The sequence below is a fragment of the Ornithorhynchus anatinus genome, chromosome 10 (genome assembly GCF_004115215.2).
Source record: "Ornithorhynchus anatinus isolate Pmale09 chromosome 10, mOrnAna1.pri.v4, whole genome shotgun sequence".
NCBI classification, from domain to species: Eukaryota; Metazoa; Chordata; class Mammalia; order Monotremata; family Ornithorhynchidae; genus Ornithorhynchus; species Ornithorhynchus anatinus.
In genome coordinates this window covers 32,255,142-32,276,781 of record NC_041737.1, presented here as the reverse complement: position 1 = coordinate 32,276,781, position 21,640 = coordinate 32,255,142, and the positions used below count along the sequence as shown (strand labels likewise).

Genomic DNA, 21,640 nt, shown 5'->3' with positions numbered 1-21,640 from the left:
TGAATCCTCTGAGGTGGGCCTGATACCCCCCTCCCTCAGCCCCTGCCCATCTCTGTCCCCTCCAGGCTCTCGCACCCAGGTCCCCCTCTCCCCCCACTCCATCTTAGAGGGCAGCAAGGTCACGGGAGGTGCTCGGGTGGAAGCCTGGAGCCCAGATTCCCAGCACGGTGCTTTCCATCCCATGCCCTGGCCTTCCTCTTCCCCTGGGGACCACTGAGCAACAGTGTCCGGGGACTTACTGATGTGGGGAACCTGTGGGCACGGTCCCTTTGCCCGTTCCCCCTTGCCATTTACCCTTCCCCCACGCCCACACCTCTTTTACCTGTTTTACTCATACCCTCTCCACCCACACCCCTCTGGTCCCCACCCCCACCCCCCCCCTTTCCCTCTGTCCATGCCCCTCTCACCCCAGCTACCCTCACCCTGCCACCCCACCCAGCTTCCCGGAGCAACTCCCAAGCTCTGAGCCCTTTCCCACTCATCCACGGTTGGGCTGAGCTGGGCAGAGCCACGCGCGGGCACTGCAGCTGCCCAGAAGTCCCCTTCCCCTCCCCAGGTCTTCCTCTGCCCATCCTGCAGAGCTTCGGCTCTTTCTGGGGTAGCCCTACTATGGCGTCTCGCTCCAAGTCCTCAGGGAGCTCATTTATTTTGGAAATGAATTCCTTGAGAGCAGATTGACTGCCAGTATCACCTCTGGCGGTCACCTGCTCCCCTGGATCCCAGAGAGATCAAAAATCCCTGGGATCATCCCGCGGCACCTCCATGTCAGCAGGGAGAAGAAACTATGCCCACCCTGGAACAAACCAACAGGCGGAATGGAAGCGGGGAAAGCAGGGAGAGACCTTTCCATCTGGTACCGCAGCCCCTCACCTTTTAAAATCTCTGGCTTGGCAAGGAGGTGCCTTATTATCATTACTTCTGACCCTAGGTCATTGTTCACTCCAGGAGAATGTACTGGGTGTTAGGGACAAGGATACCGGATTAGGCCCAAACCCTGTCCCTCAGGAGCTTTCCAATATAAAAAGGACGAAGAGATTGGGCCAACCCAACTCCTGAGGGACTGAGCTTCTCCCCGGGGGTGGTCGGGGGCGGGAGTGGGGGATCCCAGAGTTCTCAGATGGGAACCTGAGGCACCGATTCCACTTTAAACCAAAAATTCCCAAAGGGATTATCGAGGCAGGTCCTCAGTAGGGTGGTCCTCTTTCAGGATAACGATCGATGGATCACACCAATGCAGCGAGCACTGAACCCAGGATTTCCGCAGTGCAGAGAACTGTCCTACCTGCGGGCATTCTCCCCCTGGGCAGCCATTTACACCCGGACCCTATATCTTTACCCATTGTTACCAGCCACACAAGATGAGAAGCAGTGTGGTCTAGTGGAACGAGCGCAGGCCCTGGGAGCCCTCTGACCTGGGTTCTAATCCCAGCTCTGCCACTGGTCTGCTGGGTGGCCTTGGGCAAGTCATTTCAATTCTCTGTGCCTCAGTTACCTCCTCTGTGAAATGGGGATTCAGACTGTGAGCTCCACGTGGGACATGGACTGCGTCCAGCCTGATTAGCTTGTGTCTACCCCAGCGCTTAGTAGAGTGCCTGGAATATAGTAAGGTTTAATAAATACCACCAGAAACAAAAGATGCCATGTTGGGAACAGTGGGCCTGTGGACCCTTTAGGAAACTCCTGCTTGAAAATGACCTCTCCGCCCCCCTTCCAAGAAGCCTCCGCCTGTGTCCAGGAGCTCTTTCTCACCCTCGTGAGCTACCGTGCTCACTGGCACCATATCTCAGATGGCTTTCCGCAGCCTGGAGGAATTCAGGATCTCTTTCCCTTAAAATGACAGTCCGGGGGTTTAGTTTCCGGTGCCCCTGGCCAAGACCTAGAAGCCTTCTGGGCATCTTCATAGCCCCGCAGGCCGCCCCCACGCCCCAGGATTCCTCTCCTTGGGGACTCCAGCCAGGAACCTCCACCTGAGATTCCTCCCGGAGGCTGGGGAGCTGGCAGCTCTCTGGCTAGTTTTTCCCAGGGATCTATAAGTCAGATCTAATTGGCTGCTTCCAAAAAAATGGAAAGAGACAGGGGTGAGGGAGGAGGGACGCCGAGGGTGCCGTTTCCATGGCGACTGCCAGGATCGGCTGGTGCGGTACCCATGCCAGGAGGGAATAATGGACTGAAAGATAAACCTGGTCTGACGGCCGCTGCTTTTGTCAAAACCGTTGGCCTAGAGAAGTGGACTCCCTCTCCCCCTAGCCGCTGTTCGTCCAGGAGCTGGGAATGGCCGCAGACACCTAAACTCTGCCAACTCCGGGTTTTCTGTCTTCTGGATCGACCCGAGTAAAACCGAGAACCGTGACAATCACAGCGGGGGTCGATAACAAGGAGAGAGAACAAGATTCCTCTGTCTTGTGCTTTCCTCCAAGATCCAAGGGCTTTTGGCCGCCGACCTCAAACCATTCCTGTGAGAGGGTACGTGGTAGCGGGGAAGAGACTACATCTCTGTTTGACAAATGGGGAAACCGAGGCTCAGCAAGGGGGTGGGATCTAGGTAGCCTAGATGAACCGTGCTGGGCCCATAACCCAGAGGGAGGAGGACCGAAACCTTCCTTTGCTAAATCCGCTTTTGCCAAGCAGCTTGTCCTAGTGGATGGAGCACGGGTCTGGGAGTCAGAAGGTCACGGCTTCATTAGACTCTGGCTCGGGAAAGTCACTTCACTTCTCTCTGCCTCAGTTACCTCATCTGTAAAATGGGGATCGAGGCTGCGAGCCCCACAGTGGACGGGGGACGCGTCCCACCCGACTGTCACGGAGGAAGCGCTCGACAAATCGCACGGTTATTATTACTATTATTATTAGGTAGCGACTGCCCACGCTCCCACCTCTCTAGAGGGTATTCTCGGGTGACCAGTGAGCTAGTTGTGCGGTACGACCTGGGCTCCAGAGCCCAGTCACTGAGCGGGGCACCCGAAGCTGCCCGGAAATCAGAGACAGGCTCCCGGAGAGGGCCATCTGGCAGTGACGCAAATGTCTGTGGAGCCAGACACGTGGGGGAGTTGGCACGTGGATGGCAAAGCTAGTCAGTGTCTGGGAGAGGTTCCCTCTCAGGGGTCCCCTCTCAGGGTGTTTTTTCCCCTGTGGGGAAAAGACTGCCCCATCTCTTGGGGGGCACGAGTGTCGGAGGCGATGGGGGGCAGCGAGGAAGGAGAGCTGAGTGGCAGAGCAATTCTGGCCGCCCCAGGACTCAGCCTCGAGCCACACAGGTTCTGGCTAGTGTCCGTGGTGGGGACCAGGTGGTCTCCTCTCAGAGTCCTTTCCAGGGCAAAGGTTCCAGGATTCGGAGACAGCTCCCCGCTCCTTACAAAGCCAGTTTCTGAAGCAGCCTCCGGTAGGGGTGGGGGGCCGAGGGGGTCAAGTTTGTTTTGGAAAAAGCGAGCGTTTCCTCGGATTCCGTTCCGCATGACCGCTCGCAGCAGAGGCACGGAGAACAGGCTCCACCTCCACCCTGAACCCGGCACAGGCTGTCGGCCAGAAAGGCCCCTCCGCCAATCCCAAGGAAAGACCCATTAGTATCCACTCCCATAAAGGACAAGGGCAGGGCAAACCCGGGAAGGGCAAGACGAAGAGGGATAAGGGGCAGAGGGAGGAGAGGAGGGAGGAGGGAGGAGGAGAAGGATGGAGGGAGGGAGGGAGGGAGAGAGGGGGAGGGAAAGAGAGGGAGACAGAGGGAGAGAGAGATTTGAAAACAAGTCAGTCCAAGCAAGCGAGAGCCGACATATCCTCCCGTGGCAATCCCCCAGTGCTTCGGTATTTTATCCTACGTTCCGAGGAAGCCCGGAACGGAAGGCTTTCGGACCGCCAAGAGGATGCACCAAGAGAAGGTGATTCGCTTTTATCCCCAGGGGTAGGGAGGGCGTTTCCTAAGGGCGGGTGCAGGGGATGTAGGTGTCTGGGAGGCAGAGCCCTGGGCATCGGCGGGGCCCTTCCACATTTCTGCCCCCGGCTGCCCCTCGCCAACTTCCCATCCTGCCCAGTTGTCCCAGGTCACTTTCCCAGAGGGAGCGGGGCTGCCGCTGGCCCCGGCGTGACTCCTCTTATTCCTTACTTGCCACGGTAACTGAGGCACGGCCTGGCCAGGCTCGGGGAGAGGAGAGCCCCCTCTGACCGGCCGGGCACTCTCTGGGACGTGGGCAGAGTGGGCGGCGAGTTGCTCTGAAGAGGCCGATGAAAGAGGTGTGGTTAAACTGGCCTTCGTGAGCGTCCTGCTGGTCCCCAGGGGCCGGCAGGCCCGACTGAGTAGCGGGGGGCTGGGGAGGAAGGGAAGCGGGGGCCTTTGGCCGCAGATCCGCTCTTTGGTTCAGGAAATGGGGGCACTGTGGGGAGGGACTGTGTGACCAGGGAACCCAGAGTTTTCTCCCGGTGCTTGGCAGGGTGGGAGGAGGGCACGGCCGAGGCTGCGGGCCTCCTGGGCTGGCCAGTGGGAGCCCGGTAGATCCTCGAACTGAATTCCCTTTAGGTTCTTTCAGAGCGACGGCCAAGGCCGAAGCCTCTTCCCCGACCCCCTCACCGTGGCTTCCACGCACCTCTTCCCTGCCAGGCTATGCCCTCGGCCTCTAGTGAGAGGGAATCACGGGGTGGGAGGCCTGGGGCCACGGGAAGTAGAGGAGGGCTTTGGCCAAACCACCAGCCCAGTGGGCCCAGGCCGGGCTGGGGGAATCCAAGGGCTGGGACGATCCGGGGACTCGGGGGCGGCGATCCTGCAGGGACCCGGGGTCCGGCGAGTGGGGTCTAGCGGGGAGAAGGGAAGGTGGGCGGCCCGGAGGACGGGCCGGAGGAGAAGCACTGCGGTCTAGTGGGTAGAGCCCGCATCTGGAAGTCAGAAGGACTTGGGTGTTACCTCCGACGCCTCCGCTTGTCTGCCGTGTGACCTCGGGTAAGTCGCTTGACTTCTCTGTGCCTCCGCTGTAAAATGGGGATTAAGACTGTGAGCCCGATGTGGGACAGGGACCGTGTCTGACCCGATTTGCTTGTATCCACCCCGGCGCTCGGTACGGTACCTGGCACCTAGTAAGCGCTCAACAAATACCGCAGTTGTTTTAACAATAATAAGAAGTATCGTTGTCAGGGAAGGGCCGCGGCCGCCGCTCTCCACCCGGCTTCTCTCATTCAGTCTGTCGGTCAGTCAGTGCTACGTACTGAGCGCCTACTGTGTGCAGAGCCCCGGACGAGTCGCTTGGGGGAGTCCAGTACAGTACAGATGTAGATACGATGCTGCCCGCGAGGAGCTGACAGTCTGGCGGGGATTCTATAATAATGATAATGTTGGTATTCGTTAAGTGCTTACTATGTGCAGAGCACTGTTCTAAGCACTGGGGGAGATACAGGGTTGTCCCACGTGAGGCTCACAGTCTTCATCCCCATTTTACAGATGAGGGAACTGAGGCCCAGAGAAGTGAAGCGACTTGCCCACGGTCACACAGCTGACAGGTGGCAGAGTCGGGATAACCGAGGTTCCCTCCGCTTCCGGGCACCCTGGGCGCTTCCCTTCCCGTCTCTCCCACCCGTGTCCTTCCTTCCCACGGGCAGCCGCGGTCGCCCGCCGGTGTCCCTCCTTCCCACAGGCAGCCACGGCCCACCTGTGCTTCTCCCACTCACAGACAGCTATGCCTGGGTTCCCCTCCCACCCCCAGACAACCATGTGGCATTTGTGCCCGTCCCACCAGTAGGCAGCCAACTCCCACCCCTGCCCCTCCTGCCAGACAACCATGCCTCACCCCATTTGAGCCCCTGGCCAGCGGCATCCTCCCGGAAAATACTAGAACACCCCGGGTTTTTTGTCGTATCTGCTCTGTGCAGGGAGAAGGCGGGGGAAAATCCCGGAAGATTCCACACCAAGCTTCCACACCCACCGAATCCAGAACTTCTCTTCCGGTTTCCGACCGGTCCCGACCTGGTGCCTGCCAGCCCGCCTCAATCAGGGACCCGGCGTGGGTGGGACTGGAGGAGGGGCTCGTGGGAAAGTTTGGGGCTGGGGGAAGAAAAATTAACCAGGGAAAGCCTCCTGGAAGAGGAAGAGGTGGCATGTCCACGGGATGGTTATGTCCCTAAACGAGCTTACAGACATGGCCGCAATTATTTTAATATCTATTCCCCGCCCCCAGGACTGTAAACTCCTTGTGGCCAGGGTTCTTGTCTAACACTTTTGGTCTACTGCACTTTCCAGAAGTTTAGCACAGTGCTCTGCACCCAGTATGCACCCAATAAATACCGTTGATTGATTAAGAGATTTGTAAATGATAACAATGACTAGTTCTGATTAGCTCCAGCAGACTGACCAAGTCAGTTGTGAGTGTTCTGGGGTGGAGCAGGAGATCAGAGAGGAAGTGGGCAGCATGTGGCGGGCTGAGGAGGTGGAGAGGAGGCGTCATCAGTGCATCCACGTGGATAGTGATGTTCCCGAGGAGCAGTGCAGGAGAGAAGGAAAGAGAGGCATCAGGACTGCTCAGAAAAGGGGACGTGGGCCAAGGAGGTCAGTGGCCGGTTGACCGGTGGCTATAGCAGGTGAGGGGGGTAAACGGCGTGGCCTTTGGAGGGGGAGAAAGAGAGAACGGAGGGGATGGGACGGCTTGGAAGTGGCACTGAGGGGATGAGGAGCGGATTGGCTGCTCCCCTTCTCCCCCTGAGTCTGGGGGAGTGGGAGACGACGAGGCCCTCCTGGGATAGAGGCAGTGTCATCTGGAGAGAGCCAGGTTTTAGTGACGGTGAGGAGGAGCAGTGACTGGATCAGGACCCAGTTGAGAACAAAGAGGACTTCGCTTACGATGGAGTGGGGCCTCCTCAGGTCACATTTAGGCAGGAATGTAGGGTAGGGGGACAGCAAGAGGGGCGGGAATGGGTATTGTGGGGTGGAAGCAGCATGACCTAGTGGAAAGAGCCATGGGCCTGGGCATAAGAGGACCTGTGTTCTATTCCCTTTCTGCCACATGTCTGCTGGGTGACCTTGGGCAAGTCGCTTCGCTTCTCTGTGCCTCAGTTAGCTCATCTGTAAAATGGAGACTGCGAACCCCGCGTGGGACAGGGACTGTGTCCAACCTGATTATCTCGTCTCTACCCTAGAGCTTAGAACGGTGCTTGGCACAGAGTAAGGAATGAATAAATACTATTATTATTATTACTATTATTAGGAGGCTATCAAGGATGTGGTGAGCAGAGGAGGGAGCTGGAGGATGTGGGGAATTCTCTTGTTTGGCCTTCAGGAGAAGATTAGCACCTAGAACGGTGCCTGGCACATAGTGAGTGTTTAACAGATACGATCACTATTGAGATCGGATGGTTACTATTTTCAAGACGCTAAGAGGAGCCCAATGAACCTCCCGGTGAGGCCGGAAGGGCCCCCGCATTCCTGCCCCCATTTCACAGGTGGGAAAGTGACTTCCTGTCAGTCACCCAGCTGGGCTGTGGTAGGAAATGGGTGACTTTGTTCTCCTGTACTTCCCAAACGGCTGGTCCAGTGACCCACACCGAGCGGGCGCTCCAAACTTCCCGCTCCTCCTACTCCGACTGGTCACCGGTACTTGAGCCGACCTGTCTGGCAGCCCGCTGTGTGTCTGAGAGGCCTTACTTGGGAATGCAACTGGTCACCCGCAGTGGGGTTGGGAACCGGAAAAGGGGCCTTGAACCTCACCTGCTTCACCCCACCCAAACGTGTTCGCCAGCGGGCTGAGCCCGGGAGCCGGAAGCCCTCGGTACCCAAACGTCTGGAAGGGAGTGATGCTTTTTGAGCGGAAGCTCCTAGAGGATCAGGAGGCAAAGGTGCAAAAAATCAAAACAGAACCAAAAAAACCCAGCCCCAGCTGCCGAAAAAGGCCAACACTGTGAGTGTGTTTGGGCACGTGTGTGTGCGTACACGCGTGCACGGTGTACTGACCTGTTCAGTCGTACACACACACGCAGAGGCGGACTTCACCGTCAGCGGTGAAGTGCCTTCTTCAGCACTGGGATGCTTCTACTCACTTTTAAGGTCAGACACCCAAGATCTAGGGTGACACTCAAGGAACGTAGGGCTCGCCAGAGCTAAGACCCTCTGGGACTCAAGATCGCCCCGGTAGCTTTTTGGGTTTTTTAAATGGTGTTTGTAAAGTTCTTATTATCTGTCGAATGCTATTCCGAGGCTGGGGTAGTTACAAGTTAATTAAATCGGACACGTTCCCTGTCCTGCGTAGGACTGAAAGTCTAGGTAGGAGGGATAACAGGTATCCCCATTTTACAGTTACAGAGGAAACTGAGGCACAGAGAAGTTACATGACGTGACCAAGGTCACACAGCAAGCAACTGGCAGAACCGGGATCAGAACCCAGGTCTTTCTGACTCCCTAGGCCCTTGCTCTCTCCACAGGCCAGATGGCTTCTCCGAGTTGGTGCCCACCAGTCGGTGACTTTTAGATTTGGAACCCCCAAATCCTTGGACTTGGGATTCGGTTTTCCAGGCTTGTGCCCTGAGGGCTGGCTGCAGAGATTTGGAGGAATGTCTAGTACTCACACCTGCCTGTGATAACCAATTAGTATCTTCTACCCACACAGGTCACTCCAGAGCACTCTTTGTATTAAACAGACAACGGGTGTTTGCTTTTTCAAACGTTTCAAAGGGAGCAGAACCTGTGAGCCCCCCCTGAGGACTGCAAGCATCGTTACAGAATCTAAGAAGCACTTAGCATTAAGTTTATAAGTCACCAAGAAAATTAAGTAAACTGGCACGAACAGAATTTTAAACTAGATGGAGGAATAGCTGTCAAATCTGGATCTGGTCATTTACACCCAGGCATTACTCCCTTTCCCACCCCGAATCCACGGCTAGGCTTCCCTTAGCAGGTCCTCCGAGAGGTCCTTCCTTGGGAGTTCACCACCGCCTTCCTGGCGAACCCTTGCTTTCCCCTCCCATTCCCTCTGGGACCAGCTGGGACCCCTCCTTCCTTGTGGCTGTGAAGTTCCTCTCCTCTTTCCTAACCTCCTCCTCCTTGCCCATTTCCTCTCCTGAAATTGGCTGTGCACTAGCTAATGTCCCTGGGTGAGTGATTGACTTCCCATATTCTAGAAACTTCTGGGCCTCTCCCTCTTATCTAACAGGCAGGGCTAAACTGCTGATGATCTCGGTGGATTCGAACGGCAGGGGTGGGGCCGGACCCCACGGCATCTAAGGCCGTTCAACTCCTTCCACCCACTTGTTTCTCTGGCTGGAGATTTGGCCCAGGGATACGCTGGGCCCAGGATGCGATCTGGCTGTTCCAGAATACCCGCCTCCCGCCCCCTCGCCCTTTCCTGGGTGGAGGCTAGGAAGGGAGAGGAGCTGTCTGGACATCTTCTGACACAAACCAGAACATTTCCCAGCCCAGAGCCTGCGGCTGAAGCTCAGCTCCTTATGTTGGGCGGTGGGGGAGAGAAGGGTGCAGAGGGACCTGTAGTTCTCACTCTGTCTGAAGATGAAACTCAAACCTTTTTTCTCTGAGAGGGATCTGGTAGGCCAGGACGGGAGGCCGGGAGCCAAGAATCTTTCTGATTCCTCGCCGTTCCTGCAAACCCAGAGCGAGACCTCCGACTAGCCGTGGCATAGAGATCAGGCCGGTCAGCCAACCTGGACCTGTAGCTAATGCCTCTGCTCCAGCAGCTTAGGGGATCCATTAGACCCGGACCCTGGGTGGTTCTGGGAGAGAACAAGGTCCTGAGCCAGTTGCTTTCCCTGCCCTTGGCATCCTAACCCTCTCTTCTTGGTGTCTGGAGGGAGGGAAGGAGGAACAGAGAAGCGGGAGCTGCCTCATCCCAAATCCCCATGCCCGCCGCTCTGCCGGCGCCCACGACTGTTTCCTGCCATCTGTGCCCGAGATGGAAATAGACGGCAGGGAGCCGAGAGGATGGTTGTGTCTGGAGGCGGAGCGTCGTGGCCCTCCCGCCTGCAGATTGGCATGGAGAGGCTGGGGTAGAGTAGCTACAGGAGTCCCAAAGGCCCCGGGGGGGGGAAAGCCTGGGGCTGAGACTGAGCCTGGGGGAGAAACTGGCAGGATCCCCACGTCCCCTTCCGTCCTGGCCTCCTTCCTGATCTCTAGATAAGAGAAAAAACAACCGGAAAGGTGGGGATGCGGGTGACGAGGTGTTTAAATGGGTGTAAGTCAACACGTACAGAAATGCTGTGGGTGGGTGGGAGTGCCTAAGTGCTGAGGTGATGTAAAGGTGCTGAGGTGGTATTTGGGAGGAAGTGACCGAAGGAGAAGATCCATTAATCGGAGAGGGCCTCCTGGAAGAGGGGTGGTTTTCAGAAAGGTTTTGACGATGGAGAGAGCTGTGGCCTGGCAGAGGTGGAGAGATAAAAAGAGGCCCAGTGAGTAGGTTTGCTCGAGAGGAATGAAGATTGCAAGCTGGATTGTAGTGGGAAGAGAGTGGGGAGCAAGAGCTGACGGAAGCAATAGAGCAGGTGATCAGGAGATGATGTTGAGAGGAATCCGTAATGGTTGGAGATTTTTGAAGAGTTGACCGGGGTTGACCAGGCCCACCCCCGAGCCTTTGGGCGCTACTGAGGAGTTGACTAGGATGGACCAAGCCCACCGCACAGTGTTTTACTCCACTGGAAAAGGGGAAGGGCTCAGAGAGGGCAAGCTCAACTCCCATCCGGTCAACCATCCCACCGTGAAGTAGTCCTAGAATCTTCATGACCTTTTCAGGACAGCCAAGTCCGCTTAGGAATTTCCAGAGCGCAGGGCTTCTCGTGCTATCGAATGGTTTGGTAAGGTCTGTTCTCTGCAGCCATACCAGAAGATGCTACATGTTAGAACATGCTTCCACACCTCTGGGAAACTTTCGTCGCAACAGAGTGTGCATCATCCGACGTCCTAGAAACAGTCATTCAAGGATTACTGTATACAGAGGACTACTCCCTAGAAACACTGTGTACATATTCATAATATATTTTGATGTGTCTCCCCCTCTAGACTGTATGCTCTTTTTTATAATAATAATAATTATGGTATTTGTTAAGGGCTTACTCCGTTATTATTATGGTTATTTGTCAAGCATTTACTAGGTGCCAGGGACTCTACTGAGCGCTGGGGTGGTTACAAGCAAATCGTGTCGGACACGGTCCCTATGCAGGGCTCACGGTCTCATTCCCCATTTCACAGATGAGGTAACTGAGGCACCGAGAAGTGGAGTGACTTGCCTAAGGTCACCCAGCAGACAGGTGGCAGAGCAGGAATTAGAACCCATCACCTTCTGACTCCCAGGCTCGTGCTCTATCCACTTTGCGTTGCTAAGTGCCAGGCACTGTTCTAAGTACTGGGGTAGGTACAGGATAATGGAGTTGGACACGATCCCTGACCCACACTGGGCTCCCAGTCCTAAATCCCGTTTTACAGATGAGGGACCTGAGGCACAGAGAAGTGAAGTGACTTGCCTAAGATCGCACAGCAGACAAGAGGCGGAGCAGGGACCAGGACCAGTGACCTCCTGACTGCCAGGCCCGTGCTCTATCCATTAGACCGTGATAGACAGCGGAAGCGTAGACAGAGGGCTGAGGGGATGGACAGACAGCCGAGGGGATGGAAATACAGCGGAGGGGGACAGACGGGCAGCTGAGGGGACTGAGAGACAGACATTCAGAGGTGTCCAGAGACCGGAACCACCTGTGGCTTGTGGGGCTGAAACTGAAAGTAGAGATGACCCTATTTGGGTCACCAGTGGGGCCCGAACCCCAACGCTGCCATCCCGCTGAGCGGCCGTCCAGGCAAGAGCTATCCTCTTGGGGCTCCTGGGTCAGTCCTGCTGCTCATCTAACCCCCTGCCCCAATCCCGGGGGCAGAGATGAGGGAGCTGCCAGCCAACTCGGAGGGGCCCGGGTTAAGTGACAGAATCGCCTCCAGGGAGAGACTGGGCACGGACTGTCCGGCAGCGGCTCGGTGGCATCCCGGTGCGGAAAGATTTAAGTTCTAAATGCTGGAACAGACACAAGCCAGTCAGGTTGGACACAGTCCATGTCCCACACGTGGACTCACGGTAGAAAAATCATCCAGGCAGCAATAGGTACTCGAGAGGGTAGAGGCTGGAGGCAGGGAGGTCAACAAGGAGGCTGACAGAGTGCTCTATTTGGAATATGAAAAGCCTCTGGAGCGGCGTGATGGCCATCTGTTTCTCCCTACTCCTCTCTCTCATAAGCAGTGTGGCCTAGTGGCAAGAGCACGGGCTTGGGAGTCAGAGGATGCGGGTTCTAATCCCGGCTCCGCCACTTGTCTGCTGCGTGACCTTGGGCAAAGCACTTCACTTCTCTGTGCCTCAGTTACCTCACCTGTAAAATGGGGATTAAAAGGGTGAGCCCCACGTGCGACAACGTGATTAGCTCGGGTCTACCCCGGCGCTTAGAACAGTGCTTGGCTTATAGTAAATGCTTAATGAATACCATGATTATTATTCAACCCACCACTCTTTCTATCTCACTAGGCCTTAACCTTGATGTTATCCTTGACTCCCCTCGTTCAACCCACATATTCACTTTATAACTAAGTCCATCGCTAAAATCCGCCTTTGACTCTCCGTCCAAACTGCTATCACTTCAATCCAAGCACTTATCCTATCCCTTCTTGATTACTTCATCAGTCTCCTTGCTAAGCTCCCGGACTCCTGTCTCTCCCCACTCTGCCGTCTGGGTCATTTTTCTACAGAAACGTTCAGTCCATGTTTCCCCGCTCCTCAAGAACCCCCAGTGGTTGCCCATCCACCTCCCTCTCAAACAGAAACTTCTTACCATCGGCTTTAAGGCACTCAATCGCTTCGCCCCCTCCTACCTCATCTTGCTACTCTCCTACTAGAACGCGGCCCGCACACTTCGCTCCTCTAATGCCAAGCTACTCACTGTACCTCAGTCTCATCTATCTCACTGCCGGCTCTCCTTCTTCCTATCCAGCAATTACTCTTCCCACCATCAAAGCCTTACGGAAGACACATCTCCAAAAGGCCTTCCCTGCCTAAGCCCTCATTTCCTATTTTCCACCCTTTTCTGAGTCGCCCTGACTTGCTCACCCTATTTCCACACCCTTCCCCAGCCCAACAGCACGTATGTATTTATCTGCTGTAATTTTTTTATTTATATTAATGTCTGTCTCCCCCTCTAGACTGTAGGCACATTGTGGGCAGGGAATGCAGCTGTATACTGTTGTGTCGTACTCTCCCGAGCACTTAGTACAGTGGTCTGCACACAGCGAGTGCTCAATAGATATGATCGATTGATCGACTGATTCGTCTTCTCCCGATCTCTTCCTGCTCCACTCTGCCGCCCGGATCATCTTTCAGAAGTGTTGTTCTCTACGTGTCTCCCCACTCCTCAGACCTTCACCCGTTCCTCCCTTCATCCAGCAGACACTCTTGACCGTTGACTTCAGGCCCCCTCTCAGATCTCTCCCTCCTATTTATCTCTTGCCCCTTCCCAGCACACAGCAGTCTCTACTCTCCGCTCCTTCGGAGCCAACCTACTCAACCCGCCTCATTCTCACTTCTCTTGCCTTCGGCCTCCTGCTCACACCCTCCCCTCAGCCTGGAATTCCCTCCTCCATTCCAAGCCTCCAGACTTCAGATGTCACTATTTTCAGAGCCCTCCTAAAAGTCATCTCTTCCCTGGGGCTGGTCCTCCTGCTCTGTGCACAGTGGGTACTCGATAAATGCCACTGATTGATTGATTGATCGCCGTCTTCTCCAGCTGATTTCTCCTCTCTCATATCATCTCTCCCTCTCTTCCCCAACTGCCATCTCAGGACTTCAGGGCCACCTGTGCTCTCACAACCTCCGACTCACCCTTATGCGCACATCTCACACATCCCATTACTTTAAGCCTTAACTCCTGTACATACCCCTCTTTCTCTTTCCCCCGATCCTTCAGTATTTGTCTCCCCCTCTAGAACGTAAGCGCTTCTAGGGAAAGAACCCTGCCTACTAACTCATGTAGGTGCCCGATAGATACTACTAGTTGACTGACTGATTAAGAACTCACTGTGGGGAAGGGGACTCAATCCAGTCCATTACATAGCACGGTCATTCAAGCAAAAACTCACCAGTGACTTTGAAGCTCTCCGTCACATTGGCCCCTCCAACCTCATCTTGCTTCTCTCTTTCTACAACCCAGCCCGCACACTTGGCTCCTCTAGCGCTAACCTTCTCACTGCCTCGATCTCTCCTGTCTTTCCGCTGACTTTTAGCTCACGTCCTGCCTCTGGTCTGGACCACCCACCCTCCTCAAATCCCACAATGACTCTCCCGCACTTCAAAGCCTAACCGAAGGCCCATCTCCTCCGAGAGGCCTTTCCAGACTAAGCCCCACTTTTCCTCATCTCCCACTCCCTTCTGTGTCGCCCCTCGCTCTTCTCCCCTCCCAGGCCCTCAGCACTTATGTACATATCTGTAATTTTATGTATTTGTATTGTTGTCTGTCTCCCCCCCTAATAATAATAATGGCATTTGTTAAGCGCTTACTATGTGACAAGCACTGTTCTAAGCGCTGGGGTCGATACGAGGTAATCAGGTCAAACCACGTGGCGCTCACAATCTTAATGCCCATTTTACAGATGAGGGAACTGAGGTACAGAGAAGTTAAGTGGCTTGCCCAAGGTCACACAGCAGACAAGTGGCGAAGGCGGGATTAGAACCCGCGTCCTCTGACTCCCAAGCCCGTGCTCTTGCCACTAAGTCATGCCGCTTCAGTCTCTACACTATGAGTGAATTGTAAGCGGGGAATGTCACTGATTATTGTCGTACCGTACTTTCGCAAGTGCTTAGTACAGCGCTCTGCACACGGTAAGGGCTCGATAAATCCAATTGAACGAATAAATGAATGGCAGTCCTGGCCCTGGCCTGGACCCCCAGACTCTTCCTCCCTCAGGGAACACCGGCTCCCGGCTGCAGAATCCAGCTCCCCAAGCCTCTCCTGGTCTGGCAGAGCTCAGGTGTTCATTAAGGGGAGGAAATATTCGGCTCCAGACTACTGGTCTAAGCAAGCTACTGTCTACACCCCACTCCCAGCCCTGGCAGCCTTGGTTCTTTTCGCCCCTGCTCCATCCCTGGATGGCGCTTAACAAATGCCATTTAAAGTAAACAAGCAAAAGCCCACCTTTCCAGGATGCCTTTAACTGATCAGTGGTATTTATTGAGAGTTTACTGTCTGCAGGGAACAGATTTGGTGGTCACGTTCCCTGCCCAAAACAAGCTTGTGGTCAGTTCCCAGCATCCCAAGTCACGCCAACCCGCTAGTCTTCGCTAGGACCTAAGTCCCTACTTATGCCCATCCTCACTACCTTATTTTGATTACTACATTTGTAAATATATTTTTGCCTGCCTCCCTCATTGAAGTGGAAGTTCCACAAAGGCAGAAAATATGTCTCTCACTGGTCTCACCCCCCGCCCAACCTCTCCCCACTTCAGTCTTTCCTTTGCAGTGTTACATTCATCATTTCCCTTAAGCGTCACCTGGCAAACATCTCTTCACTCCTTAGAAACTTTCACTGGCTTCCCAACTCCCGGCCATCAAGTAGAACTTCCTTCCCGTTGCCGTCAGTCAGTCAGATGTATTTATTGAGATCTTACGGTTGGCAGAGCACTGAACTAAACTATTGGGAGAGCACAATACGACAATAAACAGACACAGCGAGCTTATAGCCTAGGGGGGAGATAGAAACTAATATAAATAAATAAATTACAGGTACGTATGTAAGTGTTGTGGTGGTGGGGGGAGGAAGAATAAAGGGAGCAAGTCAGGGTGACACAGAAGGGAGGGAGAGTAGAGCGAAGGAGGGCTTAGTCAGGGAAGACCTCTTGAAGGAGATGTGCCTTCAATAAGGGTTTGAAGCTGAGGACGAGGAGGAAGGAGGGAGGGAGATAGGGCGTTCCAGGCCAGAAGCGGGACGTGGGTGAGAGGCTGGCGGTGAGATAGATGAAATGGAGGTACAGTAAGTAGGTTGCATTAGAGGCAGAGTGAGAGGGCTGGGGCGTAGTAGGAAAGTAGCAAGGTGAGGAGGAGGGAGCAAGCTGATTGAGTGCTTTAAGGCCAAAGGTAAGGAGTTTCTGTTTGATGCAGAGGTCGATGGAATTTCTTGAGGAGTGGGCAAACATGGCCTGAACGTTTTTATAGAAAAATGATCTGGGCAACAGAGTGAAATACAGACTGGAGATGGGAGAGACAGGAGGCAGGGAGGTCAGCAAGGAGGCTAATACAGTAATCAAGGCGGGATAGGATAAGTGATTGGATTAATGTAGAAGTTTGGATGGAGAGGAAAGGGTGGATTTTGCCATGTTGAGGAGGTCGAACTGACAGAATGTCATCTTACATTGCAACTTTATTTGCTCCATTAATCCCCAGATCACATTCTTCGGTCCGCCAAAATTCAGCTTCTAACGGGCCCTTGTTCTTGTCTATCCCACCTCTAGCCTCTTGCTCCCTCTGTGACCCCAGTTTGGAAAGCCTTTTCCCTACCAGATTCACCAGACCACAGTCCACCTACCAATTTAGGAAAAGGATGCGCACAGATGGGGGGGAAGTCATGGGCTCTCGACTCAACTCTTCTCTCAGTGACCCAAGCAAGCAGAACGAGCAGTTCATCTTTATTTGTGAAACTGACTAGAACCCCAAAACTTGGCTGTGGGTAGGCCAGGATTCTGACATTATCCTTTTACGTATCCTCATCATTACTCTCAGTAGTGTTTTGAGCACCTATTGTGTTCCGAACACTGTAAACTTAAAGCCACAACACACTCCGTCTTTGGGGGTAAAATGCATTTGGGGAATGTTATTCTGACACCATGAGCCCATTTGGGCTCAGCTGCCATGCTATCGGAGGCTTCCTGGGTGTGTGCAGATGGCAACAGAACAATCTTTTCCTTAATGAAAGATTTTGCAAGAAAGCAACCCTCTCATTCTAAGAGAACTGGGTGTCCTGTGCTCCCACTGTGTTCAGGGTTCTCTAACAACGGCATTTGTTAAGCGCTTACTATGCGCCAGGCACCGTACTAAGCGTTGGGGTGGATACAAGCAATTTGGGTTGACACAGTCTCTTTCCCACGTGGGGCTCACAGTCTCAATTCCCTCTTACAGATGAGGAAACGGAGGCCCAGAGAAATGCAGGGACTTGCCCAAGAACACACAGCAGACAAGTGGCAGAGCCGGGATCAGAACCTGTGACCTTCTGACTCCCAGGCCCGTGCCTTATCCACTACACCAGGCTACTTCCCTGCCTTTCGGGGCACTGTACTGGATACCTGTTGGGTGCAGAGCACTGTTCTAGGTGCCTGCTGTGGGCAGAGCACTGAGCCAAGCGCTTGGGGAAACATAACAGTCCTCTAAACTGTAAGCTTGTTGAGGGCAGGGAACATGTCTACCAAGTCAATTGTTTAGTACGCTTCCAAGTGCTTAGTACAGTACTCTGCACCCAGTAAGGGCACAGTAAATGTCACTGATTAATTGATCGGCTGCCTTCTCTTTGGTCAACTGGGCCCAGGGAAGGGTGAGGGCCCTTTGCCGCAGTTGGGAGTGGGATTGAGAAGGTCAACGACCATTCCTAAGAGACTGGAAAGTGCTTCTGCTGTGGAGATGGAGGAGAGCATTGAGGGAAAGAACTGGTGGCTGCCGTTTTGTTATGAGAGTAGAAAGCCCAGTGCAGGGCAAGGAGGGAAAGCCCCGAGCCCTTGCAGGCCTCGGGCTTGAGTAGCCCCTTCAGGAAGTTCTGGAGTCAGATTTCCCCAGGGACTTTACCTGGTCTCCTTCAGGGGGTGGGAATGGGGATACCTAACTCAGGGATCCAAGCACCCAGATTCCCAGCCGGCAGCTGTTGTTGGCTTCCTCCCCGGCCCCTACAGTGGAATGCTCCCCACAGAGAGGGGTAGACCACATGACCGGGTGATGAATTAGCCCCCCGAAGCCCTGGAAGGGGAGGAAGGGCCAGGGAGGGCCCCAGGAACCTTCTGATGACCCTGCGGGCATCTTGCAGGAAGAGATGAAGGAGACTGACGGGAGCCTCCTGGGAGACCCCAGCCAGACGCCTCTGGGCAAGAAGGAGAATGCCAAGTGGCAGAAGCCGAGGCTCACCCGGAAGGCCCTGAGGAAATGCTGCCTGGTCAAATGGATCCTGTCCAGTGCGGTCCCCCAGGGATCAGGTAGGAGAGGATCGGGGGAGGGAGCATGCCCGGGATCTAGGCTGGCGGTGGGGCCAGGGCAGGAGGAAGCAGATGGAGAAGGAATGGGGGGCCAGAAGGAGCGTGACTGGGGAGAGAGAGATGGAGAGAGCTTGGTGGGGCCAGGTGAGGGGGAGAGAACAGCAGGGAGAGATGGGAACTCTGCAGGGCAAGAGGGGAGGGGAGCCACAACCCAATGACTTCATACAATTCCAGGTGGCCAGTCAATCAATGGTTCGTTTATTTATTTATCAAGCGCTTATTATGTGAACATACATGCAGTGGAGTACACACGATCCCTACTCTAAAGAGGTTTACAGATAGAAGGGGAGACGTTAAAATGCATTAAAGATGGGGGAAGGGGGAAAGTATAAGGGTGTGTCCGTAAGGACGGTAGGGGTGTGGGAGGGTGTGTGTGTTGGGAATAAGTATCCGAGTGCGTAAGGGCCACAGATCCAAGTGTGTAGGTGACTCAGAAGGGAGGGTCAGTAATGTGGGACGGCCTCTTGGAGGAGTCGAAAAACCATGTGTCTTGTCTTGCTCTAATCCCAATTCCGCCTCTTGCCTGCTAGGTGACCGAGTGCAAGTCACCTAACTTCCCGGTGCCTCGGTTTCCTCAAGTGTGAAATGGGAAACAAATGCGGTGCACAGTGAACGCTCAATGCACACGATTGAATGAATGAAGGAATGAATGCCTGTTCTCCCTCACCCTTAGACCAGGTACTGTAAGCCCCATGTGGGACAGGACCTATGTCCAACCTGATTATTTTGCATCTACCTCAGGGGAAGGAGTTCCAGGCAGGAGGGAGGATGTGAGCAAGGGGTCAATGGGGAGAGAGGAGACCGGACTAAGTAGGTTGATGTTACAGGACCAGAGTGTGGAGGCTAGGTTGTAGTGGGAGATGAATGAGGTGAGGTAATAAGGGAAGAACTGATTGGGGTGCTTTAAAGCCAGAGGTAAGGATTTTCTGTTTGATGTGGAGATGAGTGCTTTTTTTAAAAAATAATCTGGGTAGCAGAGTGAAGTATGGCCTGGAGAGGGGAGAGAAAGAAGGCTGGGAGGTCCGTGAAGAGGCTAATGCAGTAGACAGAGTGGGATAGGATAAGTGCTTGGATCAGCAGAGTCGCAGTTTGGATGGAGAGGAAAGAGCAGATTCCAGAGATGCTGGAGAGGTAGAACAGACGGATCTGTTGACAGATTGAGTGTGTGGGGTTGAATGAGAATAGGTTAAGTGCTTACCGTGTGTCAAACACTGTTCTAAACTTGGGGGTAGACCCAAGTTAATTAGGTTGGATATCCGATCCCACATGGGGTTCTCAGTCTCAGTAGGAGGGAGAAGCACAGGGAAGTGACATGCCCAAGCTCACACAGCAAGCAATTGGCAGAGCTGGGATTGGGACCCAGATCCTCCGACTCCCAGGCCCATGCTCTCTGAGGGTAATGCCAAGGTTATAGGCTTGTGAGACAGGGAGGATGGTGATGAAATCTACAGAGATGTTTATAGTCGAGGGGAGGAGACGGTTTTGGATGGGAAGATGAGTACTTCTGTATGGGACGTGTTAAATTCGGGCTTCCAGTGGGACATCCAAATAAAGACATCTCAAAGACAGAAGACAATGTACGATCGCCAAGAAGGAGAGAAATCAGGGCTGAAAATGTAGATTTAGGAGTCATCCGTTTAGCAACAGTAGTTGAAGCTGTGGAAGCTAATGAGTTCTCCGAGGTAGAGGGTGTAGATGGAAAATAGAAGGGGACCCAGAACTGAACCTGGAAGGACTCCCGCAGTTAGGGAGTGGGAAGCTTAGAAGGAGCCCAAGGAAGACACTGAGAAACAGCGGCCAGAGAGATAGGAGAAGAACCAGGAGAGGGTGAAGCCAAGGTTAGATAATATTCCAAGGAGAAGGGGGTGGTCCACAGTGTCAAAGGCATCTGAGAGGTCAAGGGATTAGGATGGAGTAGAGGCCGTTGGATTCGGCAAGATGGAGGTCATCGGTGACCTTAGAGAGGGCAGTTTCCATGGAGAGAGGTGGGCAGAAGTCAGATTGCAGGGAGTTGAGGAGCGAATTGGGGAAGGAGAAGAGGAGGCGGGTGTAAACTCATCCGAGGAATTTGGAGAGGAACGGTAGGAGGGAGATGGAGGGATAACTGAAGGGAGCCACAGGGTCAAGGGAGTGTTTTTTTAGAGTAGGAGAGACATGAGCCTGTTCGAAAGCAGTGGGAAGAAGCCAGTGGAGAGCGAACAGTTGAAAACGATGGTCGGGGTGGGAAGAAGGAAAGGGGCAAGTGCTCTGATGAGGTGCGAAGGGATGGGGTCAGAGGCCCGGGGGGGAGCTGTAGATTTTGAGAGGAGATGGAAGATCTCTTGAGGTACTGCTGGGAAATATGGGAGAGTCAGAGAGGGGGCAGGAAGAGGATGGGCCTAGAGAGGAGAGATTTTGAGGAGCTTATCCTGATGGTTTCAATTTGGACAGGCAAAATGGGAAGCATCACGGCCCGGTGGAAAGAGCACGGGCCTGGGAGTCGAAGGACCTGATTTCTAAGTCCAGCTCCGTCACTTGCCTGCTGTGTGACCTTGGGCAAGTCACATAACTTCTCTGCGCTTCAGTTTCCTCATGGGGATTAAATCCCACTCCCTCCTAGACTGTGAGCCCCGTGAGAAGCAGGGTGGCTCAGTGGAAAGAGCACGGGCTTGGGAGTCAGAGGACGTGGGTTCTAATCCTGGCTTTGTCATTTGTCTGCTGGGTGACTTTGGGCAAGTGCCTTGACTTCTCTGTGCCTCAGTTACCTCATCTGCCAAACGGGGATTAAGACTGTGAGCCCAGTGGAAAAGAGCCCGGGCTTGGGAGTCAGAGGTCATGAGTTCGAATCCCAGCTCTGCCGCTTGCCAGCTGTGTGACTTTGGGCAAGTCACTTAACTTCTCTGTGCCTCAGTTACCTCATCTGTAAAATGGGGATTCAAACTGTGAGCCCCACGTGGGACGACCTGATCACCTTGTATCCCCCCAGCGCTTAGAACAGTGTTTTGCACATAGTAAGCGCTTAACGAATACCACCATTATTATTACCTTCTATCTATCCCGGTGCTTAGAACAGTGCTCAGCACATAGTAAACGCTTAACAAATGCCATCATCATCATTATTATTATTATTATTATGTGGGACAGGGATTGGGTCCAACCTGATTATCTTGTACTTACCCAGCCCTTAAAGCAGGGCTTGGCACATAGTAAGTGTGGCTCAGTGGCAAGAGCCCCGGCTTGGGAGTCAGAGGTCGTGGGTTCTAATCCCGGCTCCGCCGCTTGTCAGCTGTGTGACTTTGGGGAAGTCGCTTCACTTCTCAGTGCCTCAGTTACCTCATCTGTAAAATGGGGATTAAGACTGTGAGCCTCACATGGGACAACCTGATTACCTCGTAACTACCCCGGTGCTTAGAACAGTGCTCGGCACATAGTAAGCGCTTAAC

At 54.0% G+C, this 21,640-nt stretch overlaps 1 protein-coding gene across 1 annotated transcript in view; it reads left to right on the top strand.

The window, feature by feature from the left end:
• Nucleotides 1-3,767: 3,767 nt before the first annotated feature.
• KCNIP3 (potassium voltage-gated channel interacting protein 3) overlaps nucleotides 3,768-21,640 on the top strand; it is an 88,163-nt gene continuing 70,290 nt past the window's right edge. The window contains exons 1-2 of the mRNA XM_029074270.2: nucleotides 3,768-3,872; nucleotides 17,993-18,158. Of these exons, the coding sequence (XP_028930103.1) occupies nucleotides 3,858-3,872; nucleotides 17,993-18,158 (181 nt within the window). The 5' untranslated portion in view covers nucleotides 3,768-3,857. The remainder of the gene's footprint in view (nucleotides 3,873-17,992; nucleotides 18,159-21,640) is intronic.